The 19,420-nt window shown below is 37.7% G+C and overlaps 1 protein-coding gene across 1 annotated transcript; it reads right to left on the bottom strand.

Annotated features, from left to right (window-relative positions):
- Window positions 1-906: 906 nt before the first annotated feature.
- Window positions 907-15,782, bottom strand: LOC127633926 (COP9 signalosome complex subunit 3). Its single transcript, XM_052113302.1, has 12 exons — window positions 15,634-15,782; window positions 13,990-14,119; window positions 13,688-13,800; window positions 13,510-13,559; window positions 11,611-11,703; window positions 10,832-11,011; window positions 5,192-5,332; window positions 4,902-5,075; window positions 3,750-3,836; window positions 3,360-3,473; window positions 1,422-1,502; window positions 907-1,301 (listed from the first exon to the last, which is right to left on the bottom strand). Exons 1-12 carry the CDS (start codon window positions 15,686-15,688, stop codon window positions 1,248-1,250), a joined length of 1,272 nt encoding a protein of 423 aa, XP_051969262.1. The 5' UTR covers window positions 15,689-15,782; the 3' UTR covers window positions 907-1,247.
- Between the last annotated feature and the right edge of the window lie 3,638 nt (window positions 15,783-19,420).

Here is a 19,420-nt window from a genome sequence, read left to right as displayed (position 1 = left end):
ATATATTTAATTAGTGAGAACTATGCAGAATATTTTGGCAGGACTTGTTTAATAAAATTCAGTACTAAATATAAAAAAAAAATATTCTTTCAATTAAATTTTTTTGTTTAATTATATATATAACTGGCCAGTGTCACAGCAATACAAGCTACTCCAGTCAAAAACATGTCTGGTCATATTTGACCCCTATATTCAATTACATAGAATAACTTGCCTGAAGAAAATGAAGTCTACTTTCAATACCTTGAAGATATTTTGCATTGTGAAATTATTTTAATAACAATTACATCTATTTATGGTAAAGCCCAAATCATGGGAGACCTCTGGAGGACTGAAACAACAGCACAACTCCATTCCCAAAAGCCTTCCTGACATCTGAATGATGTAGGATTGGTTTGAAAGTTGGTGGAGACATATTGCAAGGATGATATTCAAAATGTTAGTAAAACGTTTTGAAAAATTGGACACAAGATACCATAACACTGTTTGGTAAAATTACCACAAAGTTGGTCGGAATATTTCCGATTTTCTGAAAGTTGTTAGGGACATGTCCCTATCAACCTTACCTGAATCTAAACCAATGTCTGAATCAATTAATCCCTCAGTGCAGAAGACTGTAGGAACAGCAATTCACACATTCAGCTTCACAGTGATAAACATTAGATAAAACAGTGGATTATTCAGTTAGGTTGATATCGTCATGGGGTTGGGGAGAACATAAAATAAGAAAAGCTGTCAAAAGATCATGCAAATATCAATGCACTAAATGGAAACAACAAGACTAAAGATATATTTTGGAGAGGAAAAACTGCAGGATTTTAAATTTACATCACCAAAAATTCAGACTCCCTCTATAGACTATTATGTGGCATAGGTCTATCATATTGTTTGCATAGATATGGCTCTCTTCCTCACACTGGTCATAAAATAGTTTCTTTATTCCATCATTCAGTTGTTACAGTGAAGGTTTACAAATGTAATTCAGACAACTCTTTTGAACAAAGTAGTCCAGTATTTTTATTTGTATGATCATAATGGATGCAGTGGCATTTCAACCAAGCATTGATAAATAAAACACTGACAAAAATGAGTTCTTGTTTAGGGTGCACTGAACAAAACAATTCCACACATTTATGTTTTCCTCCAATATAGTCCATACTCAATAAAACTGATTTTGCTTTCATGAAGGTTTTCCAGCTTTGGGATGAGGGGCGGGGCGGGGCAAAGCAGTGATCTGCCCAATAGCCTCAAGAGTAGCTTGACGTCTTGGTGCCAACATCATCTTCTTGCGTTCCCATACTCTAAAAGACAGAAGAGACACAATGGAATGCTGAAATTAAGTTCTGGTTAAAAGGATGCAATTTCCACACCTCTCCATTTGAACCTTTGCATAGGCTTGTAAAAAAAATGAAACTGTGTACCTTTTGCACAAACTGTGGGTTTACAGTGATTTCTTGATCCATGGACTTTAGTTTCTCATCCAACTCTATACATTTCAGCATCTGCATAGGGGTTTAAGGCAGACTATAGTGAGCCATCTAAAACACCTAAGCAATAACCTATAACCAAAGTGAGTTGAGATGAAAAAAGGCAGGGCATTATATGTGCTTAAACATCTGGTAATACTAACACTATATCATAATGAATAGATCGTTAACAAACATTATATACTGTAAATACAGAACAGATCAATAGTGCATGTGTATTCAAATCTGAATATAAACGATAATATTTAGTGCTGTTCATTTTGAAAAATAAAACAAAGCAACGTAAAACGAATAAGACATTTATAGGATTCTGCACCATTTATAGATCACTAAATCACATAAGCAAATTTGTGACACTGCCTATGCAAACTCCACTGTATGATGTCAGATTTCCTTGCTTCCATTGATGCACACAAGATGATATTTGGAACTTTTTCAAAACCATGCTTGAATAACATGCATAATACTGCCATTTAAGCAAAAGGGGTACTATACCAAATACTAAGGAATTCTGATTTTAAGCAATTCAAGCTTTTATTACATTTCGACAATTTAAACTTTTGATTTTATTTCAGTTTTATATTCAATTTGCCACATAAATTTGTTTAGTTTTCATTATTTTTCACAGTTTGTCTGTTAGTTTTATTTTTCTCAGCATTTTGTACTGTAGATTCAGTTTAGTTAGTTTTATTTTAGTATTTTTCAAGGCTGCCAAAAGCTGAGCATTTACTGGTGTAATTTAAAAAGTACAACATTATTGCGTTTCTCTGGGCAGTCTTGTTTTACGTTTATCTAGTGGTATTTTCATGTTGCAAATTTTATAATATAGGGTGAATATGGGTAAAGTGACAAAGGGGCCAAAACTTAAAAGCTCAAAAAAAGCACATAAAGGCAGCATAGAAGTAAAGCATATGTCTTCAGAAGTGATATGATAGGTGTGGGTTAGAAACATCAATATTTAAGTGTAAATCTTGACATCAGCTGTCTCCTTATCAATCATAATTTCATGCTCAATTTTATTTCCCAGCACCATCTAGCTATCTGCAAACTCTACAAGTTTAATCAAGCTTTAAATAATGATCGCAATGGCAAGGTGTGCAGTTAAAAAGGAGTTACATTTTGGTCTGTTCTCATCCCAAACAGATTAAATCACTTCAGAAGACACCGATTAAACAAACCACATATGGATTACTTTTATGCTGCCTTTATGTGCTTTTTGGAGCTTAAGAGTTTTGGACCCTTTTGACTTGCATTGAATGGACCTACAGAGCTGAAATGTTTATTTGTGTTCTGCTGAAGACAGAAAGTCAGACACATCTGTTATTGCATGAGAGTGAGTAAATGATGAGAGAATATTAATTTTAGGGTGAACTATCCCTTATTTTCTTTGAAGTTTTAAATGGATGAGTTTACTTCGGGATATGTGGCAGAGCACATTTCATGGCCACTGGTGGGAAAAGCAATGGCAAAGAAAGTGACAGAAATTTGAGGTAAATCTGGTTAAGGTTATAAAAAATGTTAATCTCCAAAGTGATGTAGAAATTGTTATTGTCCCACTTTACCTCTACTGCTTAAACAAATCTGGGATTTGGACAAAAGAGGGTCTTCAAAAGGTTCTACATCCAAGTATTGAATATTTCTTCAAAACCATGCCCATATCCACCATAGTTAGCAAAAACTAAAACGAATTTGAGATTATTTGTATTTTATTTTAGTTTGTTTTGGAGTTATGAAAAAGTATTTTAGTTTACAGTTTTTTCCCAATATTTTCAAAATTGATTTTAGTTCATTTTCATTAACTACAATAACACTGCATTGTTCTCTAGTACCATGGCAGTATATTCATGGAATCATTGTAGTATAATTACAAACCTCTTGGTCAATTTTGTGGAGCATTGCAGGGTTGTTGTATTTCTCGGGGTTGTCATGGAAACAGACCATGCCATCTTTCTGGTTGATACTTGCATAAATCTCTCCATCCTCAATCTGTGAGAATTAAGATAAGAGCTTTGAGCACCAACAAACACTTAAGATGAACAGAACCCTAAATTAATTATGCGATGTGTACTCTGTCTTGTGAAGTGTAATTTGAAACGGCACATGGAAAACAAGTGGATTATTCCAGAGAAGGAAAACCATTAATCACGGCAAAAGATTTCAGTGAAAGATCAGCAATTCTCAAAGGAACAGCTGCTTGAAATTGATGTAAACAAACACATCTGATTAGAAAAGCTGTATATAAATAGCAGGCTGGCTTCCTACCATATGTAAGACATATTTTTCAGCTTCTTGAGGGCCGGAGAGTTGAACTCGACTTGCCATGTCTTGTAAAGATAATGTCAAGAATGTCTGTCAATCACAAGAACAGAGATATTATTGCTTCCTTTAGGAATACATTTCAAAGTATCAGTACAGTCTCCCGTCTTAAACTGAACGCAATAGTTGCCGCCCACTTTTTCAGCCGTTTGGGTTCCGGAAGTATTTTTCTCATTCATTTTTCCCGTAGGGATATCATTAAATTCTTCAATAACGAATTCTAAGCCATGAACCAAACCAACCAGCTCCAAGGTGAATCACAACATTACAAACTTTGAGAAAGTAGTTGTTTGCAGCAATTCTCTGATTGGTGGATGCTTTCATTTCAGGATGATGGGTAGTATAGTTTGACACTAGGACATTCTGCTATTAAACCATTTTTAAAAAAGTTGTGGAAATAATGTGGACTGATGGCTTTACCAGAAGCATGATCCATAGATTATGCTCATTAAAAATGAAAATTCTCTAATCATTTACTCACTTTCAGGCCATCCCAGATGTGTATGACTTTCTCTCTACTGTAGTACACAAAGATTTTGAGAAGAATATCTTAGCGCTGTATGTCCACACAAGTTAATGGACTTTGATCTTTGAAGCTCAAAAAAACCACTAAGGCAGCATAAAACTCATCTGAACTACTCCAGTGGTTTAATCCATGACTTTAGAAGAGATTACATTTATACTGCCTGACTTTGTGCGCTTTTTAGAGCGTCAAAGATTTGGTAACCATTCACTTGCATTGTATGGACCTACAGCGCTGAAATATTGTTCTAAAAATCTTCATTTGTGTTCAGCAGAAGACAGAAAATCATGAACATTTGGGATAGCATGAGAGTGAGAAAATTATTAGAGAATATTAATTTTAGGAGGAAAAATTCCTTTAACAACCTTGGAACTCACAGTAGAGCTGTATTTAAATGGTTTGTTAAAAATCAATTGGTCTATGTAGAAAATTAATTAGCTTTTTACTTCTGGAAGCTGACTGTTGTGCTCTACTATTTTCTAATTGTGAAAATGATAATGTAAACTATTTTGCCCTACACTGGAAAAAAACTAAATGCATGGTTTATCAGTATCAAATGAGCATAAAAGGTAGACCTTGGTTAGCCTCTGAATGTTTTTCTTGTAGAGTGAGGACAGGCATTGTTTGACTAGTCCAGTGTTGTTGTCCCGTGTAAATATCTCGCTGTGTTTGTTGACCAGACTTCGGAGCTCTGCAGGGTTGTTGGTGGCATACACCTGAGCCAGTTCATGGTAAGCATTACTGAGGGGCTTTAAAATATACACACACACACACGAGAGAAAAGATTGTTAGCTTATGAGGCCCTTTAAAGAGCTTTTGTGAACTGAATCCAAGTATATTACCATGTTGTGGCAGAAAATCTCACCTTGATAAATCTTCCCACAATCTGTGATGTATATTTGGGTAGTTGTTGTACTTTGCCGTGAAGGATAAGGGACACCAGGATGTACTTCTTGTATGCTTCTAACATGATGTGACTGACAGCCATTGCTGGAGTGGTTATTGCCTGAAGAGAGAGTATAATTTTCTTTAAAGGGATAGTTCATCCAAAAATACAATTTGTCATCATTTACTTGCCCCCTTTGTGGATTCAAACCTAAAGGACTTTCTATTTCTGGAGCCAAAAAAAAAAAAGAGATGTTAGGCAGAATGACAACTTCAGTCACCATTCACTGCTTCATTGCATCTTTAGTACATACAATAGAAGTGAATGTTGACGGAGGCTGTAATTCTGCCTAACATCTCTTTTTGTGTTCTATACAAGAAAGGAATTCATATGGGTTTGGAACTAGGGATGTTAATGATTAATTGAAAATCGATTAATTGTCATTAATAATTTGATTGATTAAGCTTATCGATCATCGATTAATTAATTTCAGAACAAATGCACAGTAATTATGACAGCAGACATTGATAAGTCTCTATACGGTCACTTGCACTCTGCATGTCATTAATACTGTTCACAGAGGAGAGCCAACGCACAGATCAGAAAGTTCCCTTACAACTCAGTACACTTGACATTGCGTTTATTAATGCATATAGGGAGTGCCTTCTTACACAACCTAGTTGAAACCACTCTACAATAACGGCAATATTCTAATATTGGCAATGGTGTTTGAGCCCGCCTGTTTTGGCGCGAAACTGTATGCTATAATACAGGTGCACAAATACCATTACCTCAGAATTTCTTCCTTCAAGACAGCAATCATCTCTTGGCCATAAGCCCTCTATCTTTGCCATCGATATACACAAGTCAGCGGGCGGAATCTTTGTGGCAACGAGAGTGGTCCGTGGATGATGCTATCGCCCCTCACCGCAGCAAGGGTGGGGAACGCGCATGCGCCACTGACAAGGAGATGCTTCGTGTCCTTACAAGGGCGGTCGAAGAGCTCAACCTCAAGTGGTCTCCCCCAGAGGAACCTGAGCAGTCTCGCCACAATGGTAAAGATGCTGGCTACCACCCCTGGAGTTCGCTAGTTCGAATAACAGGGGATGCTGAGTGACTCCAGCTAGGTCTCCTAAGCAACCAAATTGACCCGGTTGCTAGGGAGGGTTGAGTCACGTGGGGTAACCTCCTCGTGGTCACTATAATGTGGTTCGTTCTCGATGGGGCGCATGGTGAGTGCGTGGATGCTACGGTGGATGCCGTAAAGCCTGCACATGCACTATGTCTCTGTGGTAATGTGCTCAACAAGCCACGTGATAAGATGCGCAGGCTGACGTCTCAGAAGCGGAGGCAGCTGGGATTAGTCTTCTGCTACCCGGATTGAGGTGAATCACTATGCAACCACGAGGACTTAAAAGCATATTGGGAATTGGGCATGCCAAATTAGGAGAAAAAAATAAATAAATTGAAATGGGCAACAATTAGTATTTTCTCACGTTGAATTTTTAGAAATACACTTAAAAATGCAAAACATTTTGGATGGAAACCCAGCAATTGTCGATACCAATTATTGCACACTTTATGCATTTGGACCCGCTCAAGCAAGGTCAGTACAAATAACATGCATTTTTTATGCAGTTTGACCTGCTCAAGTGTCAAGCACCCCTCCCTGTCACTCCTGATCTGCTGCCTTGCAAAACAAGAGACATGACGGCACAGTCAAATATGGTCATCTAGCACATTTACACAAGCAATAAAAAAAATTACGCAGAGTGCGTTTTACTATTCATCATGTCTTTATCGCTTTGACGCTGTGGATAAAAAGAGCCTGCAAAGTGAATATCTGCAAATATAATTTCTTTTTCCAGAGGGGCACCTCATCCCAGGAGGCCAAAGAGGCAGTGGTTTGACCCACTGATCCACACCCCTGTGCATGTCCCTGTACACGAGTATTAAAAATGTGGATTAGCAGAGCCAATTTGAAGTAAAAGGCAAATGTACGACAATTAGGAGTCTTGAAAGTTCGGGGTATTTGAACTCCATTGACAGCCAGAATTCTGAGAGTGTGGTTGAGTCAAAGGGTGCCTTCAAAGAGTAGTCACCTGAAAGGTCCAGATGTGCATCCTGTTGTTTTGATGACAGGTGACACCTCGCACTTTCAATGAAGGGGTTTCGAATTAAGTTGTGCTGGTTCCAACTCTGCTGCTCAGGAAAATACTTTGTGAAATGCTCAGAGAGGGCTTGCAGATATATTTCAGTGAGAAATTCATCCAAGGTAGGGAACATGTCCACATTACCCAATCAACCTGCCCTTTCCCTCACTCCAGTTTCCTCACAAACCCCAAAATATTGTCAGATATTGTTATCAGGTTTGAATTCAGGCCATGCAGAGACGAATGAAATGCTTATAAAAAATGTCAGACAAGTAGGCAAGATTTCTGAGCCAATTCGGATCAGTTAGAAAGTTTACAAAGGAAGATGCACAATCAAACAGAAAATAAGTAGTTTGCCATGCAATGAAAATATCGACTGAAGGACTTTCTCTCTGGAGAGCCACCGTACCTCAGTATGCAAGAGTAATGATTCATATTCGAAACCCATTTCTTTGCACAACAGGTTAAACTGTCTCAATTTTGTAGGACGAGTCTTGATGAAATTCACAATATGTATTGCTGTCTGAAGCACAGCGTTCAAATCTGCAGGTAAAGTGTTTGATGCAAGCTCCACACTGTGAATCATACATGTGGAGCAACATCACGCACTAATGTCCTTTATTTTTCCCCAAGCATGGCTCCCGCACCATCTGTACACATGCTGACACAATTGTCCCAATACAGACCCAGTTCATCCAGATTGCTCTTGAGTTTGTCAAAAATATATCTCCCTGTGCATGTTTTCTCCAGAGCTCAGCAAAATAAAAGATCCCCAACCAATCGTTTCTCATGCTGATAGCAGACATATACAAGTAGTTCTGAGGCGTTTGAGATGTCTGTCCACTCATCTACTTGCAATGAATAAACTTTCCTGACTCTTATTCTCTAAATTAGTTGAAGATTAGTTGATGATTTGATCAATGCCACTGACAAACTTGTCCCCAATCATTGTATTACAGATAGTCACTGTACAATGTAGGAGGCTTTTTTGCATGAAGCACTCTCTTTGGACAATACTGTTGTATGGATGGTCATAGTTAGTTTTGTTTGTCAACCCCAACGCTTTACATTGGAAATATTCAACAGGCTTATCTTTGAGCATTAGGTGTTTGGTTTGTAAGTGTCTTATGAGCTTCACAGGCTTTAAACAGCCATTAGCAGGCAGCTCTGAACAAACAACGCATTGAGCACGTGAATCCATATTTTATGTACTGTTCATCATATTTTCGTTGTTTTGATGCACCAAGACCTTTATGTGTAGTAAGCTATTTCTGTGTGGTAAGACTTGAACTTCATGTGGACAGTTCATTGTCATCGATGTGATCAGCTCTTACGGGCTCGCCGAGGGATTCTTCCAACAAACCTGAAATCTTGCATTCTGTCAGTCGGTTGAAGAGTTTTTCCACCATTACTCTTGGTTTTCACAAGACAGCGGTCCATTTTACTATGTACGTTCTTTTTCCTTTCACTTAACTGCAGCCGTAGCCTACAAGGATTCGCACAATTAGCTTGATTAGCAGCCAACTATGGGGGCCAATAAATAGATTGCATCCTCTAGTGGGTGGCTAAAAATTGCAGATGTAATCATTGCTCTGCAGATGGATAAAATAACTCCAGTACAAGCTTAACCCCCGTAATCTTGCACATGTTGAAACCCCTGGTCTATGTTAAGTACTGTGTTTATGCATGTGTTATGATTTGACAAAAAAGTCCAAAGTTTCAAAATATCCCCTGATCCACAACGTGAAGTTTTAATGGACTCAAATATGTATACAAATTACATACACTCACCTAAAGGATTATAAGGAACACCATACTAATACTGTGTTTGACCCCCTTTCGCCTTCAGAACTGCCTTAATTCTACGTGGCATTGATTAAACAAGGTGCTGAAAGCATTCTTTAGAAATGTTGGCCCATATTGATAGGATAGCATCTTGCAGTTGATGGAGATTTGTGGGATGCACATCCAGGGCACGAAGCTCCCGTTCCACCACATCCCAAAGATGCTCTATTGGGTTGAGATCTGGTGAATGTGGGGACCATTTTAGTACAGTGAACTCATTGTCATGTTCAAGAAACCAATTTGAAATGATTCGAGCTTTGTGACATGGTGCATTATCCTGCTGGAAGTAGCCATCAGATGATGGGTACATGGTGGCCATAAAGGGATGGACATGGTCAGAAACAATGCTCAGGTAGGCCGTGGCATTTAAACGATGCCCAATTGGCACTAAGGGGTCTAAAGTGTGCCAAGAAAACATCCCCCACACCATTACACCACCACCACCAGCCTGCACAGTGGTAACAAGGCATGATGGATCCATGTTCTCATTCTGTTTACGCCAAATTCTGACTCTACCATCTGAATGTCTCAACAGAAATTGAGACTCATCAGACCAGGCAACATTTTTCCAGTCTTCAACTGTCCAATTTTGGTGAGCTCTTGCAAATTGTAGCCTCTTTTTCCTATTTGTAGTGGAGATGAGTGGTACCCGGTGGGGTCTTCTGCTGCTGTAGCACATCCGCCTCAAGGTTGTGCGTGTTGTGGCTTCACAAATGCTTTGCTGCATACCTCGGTTGTAATGAGTGGTTATTTCAGGCAAAGTTGCTCTTCTATCAGCTTGAATCAGTCGGCCCATTCTCCTCTGACCTCTAGCATCAACAAGGCATTTTCGCCCACAGGACTGCCGCATACTGGATGTTTTTCCCTTTTCACACCATTCTTTGTAAACCCTAGAAATGGTTGTGCGTGAAAATCCCAGTAACTGAGCAGATTGTGAAATACTCAGACCGGCCCGTCTGGCACCAACAACCATGCCACGCTCAAAATTGCTTAAATCACCTTTCTTTCCCATTCTGACATTCAGTTTGGAGTTCAGGAGATTGTCTTGACCAGGACCACACCCCTAAATGCATTGAAGCAACTGCCATGTGATTGGTTGATTAGATAATTGCATTAATGAGAAATTGAACAGGTGTTCCTAATAATCCTTCAGGTGAGTGTATCTTAAGACAGAAGTTACTAATAAATGTATTTCAACAATTCCAAAATTTGAACTAAACATAGTCTAAATCTATTTAAATACACTGAACTAAGAATATTTTAAGTGGAAAATACCAATACTTGCATTTCTTAAGTGTATTCATTTTAATTATATTTAAACAATAGGCTGCATGCACATATTATTTGGAGTCCTCCATGTAAGTTTTGTGATGTTAACGATTAATAATTTAATTGATTGTTAAATTCTGTGATAATCGATTATAAAAATGTCTGAAATTTAGAACAACATGAGGGTTATTTCTGATTAAAATAAATATATGAGTGAACAATCCCTTTGAGGCTAATACAGTGAAGCAGAGTAGATTATTTAGAATCCTTACAGTATTTACAAAGAAATTGTGATATAAACATTTCTGGCCAGCAGAATTATACCGCAAAACTGTTCAAAAAAGTAAAATACCTGTTCAAAAAAATACAGTGCCCGCTCAAAGTTCTTCAGACCTGTGTAGATCATGCCGCCATAGTAATAATAACATAGAAAGTGCTTTGCATCGTATGCTCCGTTCTCCTTACAAATATCCATCATGTCCAACTCAAGGAAAGGAACTGCAGGTTTGAAGCACTTAGCTAAGAGGCATAACTGTAAATAAAGAATGATATCATTAGTTACACAATCATCAAATAATCTAGTCTGTTTGATTAAAGTATCTGCAAAAATGAGAGCTCTGGCATAGAGGGTTTATAGTATAGGACCAGTTAACGTCTGACTGCAGTCATCTGCTATCCTTGCCAAACACTGATTCAATTTGCCAAAACAGTTTAGACTAAAAACTGATTTCATTTAAATTTCAAACATTATTTCAAATTACAAAGCGAAAGACATTTGAATGTCTTTGTCTGAAACAAGGAATATCTTAGCCTGCAATACAGCCACATTTATCAATACAATATCTATAACTACGGTATACAATTTATTACAACAAATAACAGATTTTTTGAATGACTAAAACATCCTATAGTACTATTATCACAATCTATACAATATAGTTTATAGTTACCGGTAGTGTATAGCTCCACAATTACAAATTTGTTATGCAATGTAACAAAACTGTAATAACGCCAATCTTGCATCATAAAAGTCTTCAGGCCCCAATGCCAGAATTTAATTTTCTTTACCATTTTAATACACAGGATCAGAGTCTTACCCCGGTAATCAAGCTGTTAATATTCCTGACTCACCTGACAGAGATCTGCATGAACTGAGGTAAGCTGGTTTGTGTTCATCTGCATTTTGTCTATGGCCTGTTTGAGTATACTTATTCCACGCAAGGGCTGTGGAGGAAAAGAGAACTTCATGCCATTTAATACAAAGAGAACAATAACTTCCACATTAGAGGTGCAAATCTGCACTGGCCTACTGATTTGATTACGAATCAATTAAAGAACAATTCTCGATGCATTAGTATGCACCTTTTCCTCCAACTTTTTTTTTTTATCAATACACACACTCAGTATTAGATTATTAATTTAGAATGAATCAATCCCTAGCCTATACCCACAACAATCGGTTGCTGGTCCAGGATGGCTAAATGAGATATCTGCTTCTGTGTGAGTGCAGATGTCAGCTTTTCTATTCCAAACCACATATAATAGTAAAGTGACACAAATCGTGGGGTTGCTGCTTAAGAAATCATCAAGCATCTAATATGTGCACTAGAGCTGCACAATTCTGGATAAATTGAGAATCAATCATTGAGATTTTTTTCCTTAGATTAATAATCACGTTTCTCTCAAGATTCTGAAGAAAAAAAGTTATTTACTAGAGGTTCAGACAAAATGTTCTCTGCTTCAATCTATGCAAAAATGAAATAAAGTTGATAAAATGATTTAGCCTGTTTCTCACATACTAAGAAAAAAAGCTTCATTAACAGTTCTATGGAAACTTGGTGTTGCACTGGAAATCAAAAATGCAATAAACCACTGTTATAAAAAAATAAAAAATAATAATAATATATATATATATATATATATATATATATATATATATATATATATATGTGTGTGTGTGTGTGTGTGTGTGTGTGTGTGTGTGTGTGTGTATGTGTGGTGAGAATATATATATATAGATTAACAAATTAACTTAAAACAATGAGGCCTACAGTATCACTTGAAAATATTGCTTCTAGCTTTTAAAGAATTATTCAAGAGCCAGTAATTAAATAGAGAAAAGTGTAAACAGTGATTTAAGTATCAACAGTAGCAATTAAACATTAAAAAAATAACAAAACAAAAACATTAAAAGTAATTTAATGCAAAGCTAAATTACTTAAATATTTGACACTCTTTACAGTGATTATTAAATATACATAAATACTGATTTGATGCTGTAAGAATGCTGGCATTCCTATAACAGACAGCTTGCAGCTTATTTACATTTAGACATCGCACAGATCTAACATTTTGAAGAATATGTCCCATCTGCTTATACATTAATGGCTGTGTTTACATTAATATAACCTAAAGAAGAGGGGTATTTTAATTACAAACGGTGCCAAGTCTTTGGCAGGAGTGCTGCATTCATCAAGAGACACAAGTGCACGGACAGACACACGTATGTGAGTGTTTGAATGCAGTTGGCTGTGATCAAACAGCGGACAGGTAGAAAATGTTGTCAGATCTTGGTAATACTGGTATTTTTTTAAGCATTGGTGGCAATTCAAATATTGAACTGAGCAGAGGTTGTCACACTCCTCGCTAAGTGTGGCAGGACCCTGCAGTTTGTAAAGCACTGTGCTGGACAAACATCTTTGGCCGTTGCGTTTTAGTTTATGCAGCATCTCGTTCAGAAGCGCTGTGTTTTGTAGAAGTTTAAAAGTTCAACATTTAAAAACTCGTCTTAAAGTGAATTTTCATCTGGTTTTTACATTTAAGTGCAAATCGGTGTAATAACGGGCACAAGACCTACTTTCATGTTGTTTGTTGACGTGAACACGACCACCACTGCATTGCCACAGGTTAAATTGAACTCAAAATAACATTTTAGAGAATCGATTCAGATTAATTTAAGAAATAATTGTGATGCATCTGAGAATCGATTATTTCTCCCTCCCCTATTCCACATACAACAAATGTACTCACCTGTTTTCTTTCTACAAGGGCATTTGTCAACTGGTGGCAGAGACCAGCAACTGTAAGGCAGAACAATAGTAATAAAAACATTGAGAACCATAAAAACAGAATAAAAAAAAATAAAGCATATGTTTAACAGTGCTATGAACAAGTGAATGAGTTTATTTTGCTATAGAGCTGTGTGTACATGTGTCTGTGGCGTATCGGATGTGTTCTCCGTTGCAGGTGCTGATGAAGAGCTGGACTTGGGAAAACAAAGTCTCAAAATCAGGGATGCTTGGCATGGAAAACTTCACAAACCTGCAATGCAGTTAAAAGATACAACAACCATTTCAGTTTGGCACAGATAGGCTTCATAAGGTGAACAGTCTCACATCCTGATGTATTCAAATCAGGCTGAGACTTTTAATATTAAAATATGGTATCAACTAAATAAAGTAATTTAAAGTTTAATAACATTCGACAAATATCAATACATCACTGACTTACAGAACAGCTAAAACACCAAGGGAATGCTCTTGGATGTCTAAAGCTCCAAGAACAGTGTCCAGATGGGAGAGGTTCTTGGCAAGAAGCTCCCCACTTTTGTTGATCAGTTCACATAGTTGAGTCATCTGACCTGAAAACCCAAGGCAGAGAGGAACAAATATGAATTAAAATTTTAATTCAAATAAGAAAAAACTGAAACAAGCAAAATATACACATAACCAAAGTATACACCGATCAGCCACAACATTAAAACCACCTGCCTAATATTGTGTATGTCCCCTTTGTGCCAACCCGCATCTCAGAATTGTATTCTGAGATGATATTCTTCTCACCACAATTATACAGAGCGGTTATCTGAGTTACAGTAGACTTTGTCAGTTCAAAACAGTCTGGCCATTCTCTGTTGACCTTTCTTATCAACAAGGCATTTCAGTCCACAGAACTGCCACTTACTGGATATTTTTTTTTATTTGTTTTTGGCACCATTCGGAGTAAATTCTAGAGACTGTTATGCATGTAAATCCCAGGAGATCAGCAGCGTATCTAGCACCATCTATCATGCCACGGTTCAAATCACTGAGATTAACTTTCCCCATTCTAATAGTTGATGTGAAAATTAACTGAAGCTCCTGACCTGTATCTGCATGATATGCTGACACACGATTGGCTGCCACATGACTTGCTGATTAGATAATTGCATGGATGATTGTTGGTGTCAGATGGGCTGGTTTGAGTATTTCTGTAACAGCTGATCTCCTGGGATTTTCACGCACAACAGTTTCTAGAATTTACTCTGAATGGTGCCAAAAACAAAAAAACATCCAGTGAGCGGCAGTTCTGTGGACAGAAATGCCTTGTTGATAAGAGAGGTCAACAGGCTGGCCAGACTGGGTCAAACTGACAAAATCTATGGTAACTCGGATAACTGCTCTGTACAATTGTGGTGAGAAGAATATCATCTCAGAATGCTATTCTGATATTTGGATTGGCTCTGTTTTGGCGGCACGAGAGGACCTACACAATATAAGGCAGGTGGTTTTAATGTTGTGGCTGATCGGTGTACTTGTAATAATCATAGCAATGTTTTGTTTTTTGATGATGATGATGACCTGCCCCTCTTCCTCTACTAACTATCTATGCCAAACAGTGAGGTTTATAAGGATGTTACTTCTAGTCTACGAAAGTCATTTGTTATACAAGACAGAATAGCTATATTTAAGATGACTCGCCTGCAGAACACACTCTTAACACGACAGAAATAATGTGTCATGGTAGATCTCAACTTATCACTGCATGTTTACAGCCACTTCTGCCCAAATCCACCCAACCTGGTTAATTACAAATGACTCAGCTAACATGACATCAGTTATTTTGCCAAGAAAAAGCGTAGCCGTTGAAGCAAACGTCATGATGTATAAATATTATACAGCGTTTATAAAGTCTCGAAGACTCGTTCTGATTTCTAGGTGCATTTCCAGAACAAGATAAACAAATACCATGTGTTACTCCCTGAAATATAAACAACTAGCATGCTATCACGCTAACAGCTCCTGCTATCGGGTTTTAGCCTTAAGCTAGTTCGCCCATGTACTTGTTAGCATGAGTTTCATTTAGAGTGTCCGTGAGGCGTGTAAATGTTCGTACCTTGAGCGGAGAGTTGCCGCACATTATTCACGAACTGCTCCAGAGCTGAAGCCATCGTTTTGAGCTTTTGTGATGCTGTTTTTCATTCAAATGTCAGAAGCGGCTCTACTGTACATAAGGACGGGCCACAGCCGCCAACCGCATCCAGATATCGCGATGTTTGACGGACGCATCCAGATATCGCGATGTTTGACTGACATACATGTATCGCCATGTTTGACTGACAGCTACAGATATCGTGACGTTTGACTGACGCATACAGATATCGCTACGTTTGACTGACGCATACAGATATCGCGACGTTTGACAGACACATACAGATTTTTTTATTTATTGAAGTTTAACAAAACAAATAGTAAGAACATACAAAAACGTCATTAATACAGAATACAGCATATTAAGCAAACAAAGAGCCAGGGGGAGAATCAAATAAATACATTAAAGATAGAACATAACAGAATGGTTTTAGCAGCCTTCTTATTATTTGAGTCATAGATGGATTTAAGGTACTGTTGTGTCTCTTTACCAAAAGCAACAAAGGAAGGTTTAGAATGACTAAATTTGGCTTTATGAATATGATATTTCCACAAAATGATCAATAATTAATTAGGAATACTTCTTCCTGATTTTTACCTTTGTTAGCATGGAGACCAAACAGCACATCCCTCCATAACAGAGAGAAATTAGCGAAAAGCTTACCAGCAATGTATCGGGACAAATCTTTCCAAAAAGTGCTGGTGTAGGGACATTGCCAGAACAGATGTGCCGTTGTTTCTGGGCATACACCACATAAAGAGCAGTTAACACATATGTCAAGTTTAAACCTAAGGAGATATTGCTTAGCAGGATAATATCTATGTAAAATTATAAAGGAGATTTCTATTACTTTATTCGTAAGCAGGTATTTGTACGGTAAATTCCATATATATCCCCAATTCAAGTTGTCAAAAAAATTAGACCAATAGGGAACAACATTGGGGGAGCAGATGACATCTCTCTGGAATAAAGAACGAATATTACGATTGTTATTCCTTGAAGTAGTTCCGAAACAAATATCACCAACCGAGGTCAATCTAGGATCCAAAATAGGTAGGCAATCCGGTTTTCTAGTCCCTTTTAAGAGAGTTAAAATACCAGATGGGATGGCATCCATGACAATTGCAAATTCTCTTGGGGTGATTGGAATGCCAAAAGTGTGAAGGAATTCAGAATAATTCAATAATGAACCGTTATCGTTCAACAGATGAGATACATGGAATATGTTATTATTAAACCTTGTGTTATAAAATAAGGATTTATTTTTTAATTTAATAAGCCGATTATTCCAGATGTAGCACCTATGTGGGGAGAAATTATGTTTGTAGATTAAAGACCATGCTAAGAGCATTTGTTTATGGAATTCAGATAAAATTAACGGAATCTTTTCTATTTTATAATCTATCTATATAATTTGCTGTAAAAGAAAATGTTTAATCCAGTTTATTTTAAAAGTATTACTGAGGGTTGTAAAATCCAGAAAGTTTAGACCACCACGTTCAGATATGTTCATAATAACAGATTTTTTCACATAATGCGTCTTGTTTTTCCAAATAAAATTGAATAGCAAGTTATCAATGGATTTACAGAGCTTTTTGTTGACAAACAAAGGGATAGCTGCATAAGTAAGACGGGATAAACCTTCTGCCTTTGTCAACAGCACTCGTCCTTTCAAAGATAAACCCCTCTGCAGCCATTGATTTAGCTTCTTCTTTGTCTTATCACTAATTAAATTAAAATTTTCAGAACATCTTTCCTCCTCATTTTTCATTATAGTAATCCCAAGATACCTTATCTTTGATAGGTATGCTACAGACCTGGGAGGTATCGCTTTCTTTTATGGAAAAAAGTTCACACTTATTCAGATTTAAGCATAGTCCAGAAGCTGCGGAAAATAATTCAGTTGTTTTGATAGCAATTGGCACTTGACTGGCATTTTTTTTTTTTTAAATAAAGTAGTATCATCTGCTAATTGGACATACAGATATCGTGACGTTTGACTGAAAGATTTCGGACTGACAATCAGATTTCACGAGATCTTAGGGAAATGTATTTCCAGCAAGCCCTTTCTTCTGGAAAGCAAACTCTACGGTTGATATTCTTTTGAGATAATGTTGGATTTTATTACATGCTCTCATACTAAGTTTATACTCAAGGCTACATGTTTGGTTTCGACAGCATCTGGCCTTTAGCAGATCCACAAATTAAACAGAAGAAGAAGCAACCGTTTATCAACGTGAATCCCGCGATATCTGCTTTGATCTCGTAGCGGCTGATCCACTACGAGAAGTGAGAAATGTCCGACTTGATCCACTACTCTCCTGACTCTGCAACCCTCTTCTCTTTCTACTTTCTAGGCGAGGCACTTGGCATCTCGAACAAGCCTCTTATTTCTTACGGTTGAAATATTTTCCACAAAGATGCTTCGACCTGGAGATGGGCAGCTTCAATCTCAATGTATTTCCAGACATTCAGAACTAATAAAAAAAATTAATACTTACGTTTATAAATTACATGAAAACTATGTCAAAGTTAAAATCATTAAAAGTGCACTCAGTAGTTTTTACTCCAAAAGAAATGCATAGTAATTGTGAAACATATGTATAAAATCATGACCACATACGTGAGTAATAAGACTTTAGTCATATCAGTAGCCTAGCTAACCTTATTTCAGCTGTTTTATTCTAAATGGAGAAAGTCCCTCATGGGGGCAGCCATAGGATAATGTTAGCACATTACACGTGAACGTTTACAAAAATAGAGTGGACAGATGCAAATATGTGTTCGCAACGAACGGGCCCTAAAGGCTGCGGTAACCTTGTTTTTCTGCATGCTGTTCCATCTTGCACAGGGTCGCGCGCACAGTATACTCTTGTGACCGTTAAGGTACGTACACACTGCCAGCGACATCGCGCGCGACAGCGACTCAATACCATTCATTTTCAATGCGAGCACAGCGACTTCCGGCGATACGAGCTGTCGCGACCGTTGGCGCTAGATGTGGGCGTGTCCAGCGACGCGACAAAGTTGAGAAAAGTTCAACTTTGGAGCGACTAACGGAAGCGACAGCCAATAGGAGAGACGACGGGAGAGCTCACGTGATCCTTCTCTCTTTCTCTCAGCTCCTGCAGTAACGGAAAGATGGATGAAAGGCTAATTCTTGCTGTTAGAAATGTTCCAGTGCTCTATGATATGTCTCTTCCCACGTACAAGGACATTTTAAAGAAAAATACTGCGTGGAAAGGTGTATCTGAGATCGCGGGGATTTTATGGACCCATACAGACCGACATTTGCATTTTCGCCGCAGATAAACAGCCGCTCTGGCAAACAGCACGCCTTGTTTCTCATTCATCTTTGATATAAAGCATTTTATGTACTGATTCCATTTATATTTAGTCTTTTCCCTACAAAATGTTTGTTTTTAGTGGCAAGAAAAGAGATTCGCTGTCAACAGCAATGGAATGACATCCGTGAATGTCATTTATAAACGTTACTAGGCAACCAGTAGTGAGAACACCCACTAGCGACTTCACCGCCAGCCACTGGCGACCTGCAGCGATAAAGTCGCTGGCAGTGTGTACGTAGCTTTACGTGTTGCCAACTATTTTCAATGGAAAGTAGCCAAAGCCTGCTCGAAAAGTAGCTAAATGTCGCCAGATGACGTCATCGCGTCGTATTTGCATTCTGCCTAATTTGTCGGTACTGTAGCCTACTTCAGTTTATAATAACGGTTATCTCCCCTAAACCGTT

The sequence above is a fragment of the Xyrauchen texanus genome, chromosome 40, assembly GCF_025860055.1.
Source record: "Xyrauchen texanus isolate HMW12.3.18 chromosome 40, RBS_HiC_50CHRs, whole genome shotgun sequence".
Taxonomy (NCBI): domain Eukaryota; kingdom Metazoa; phylum Chordata; class Actinopteri; order Cypriniformes; family Catostomidae; genus Xyrauchen; species Xyrauchen texanus.
This window is presented reverse-complemented; position numbering and strand designations above follow the sequence as displayed.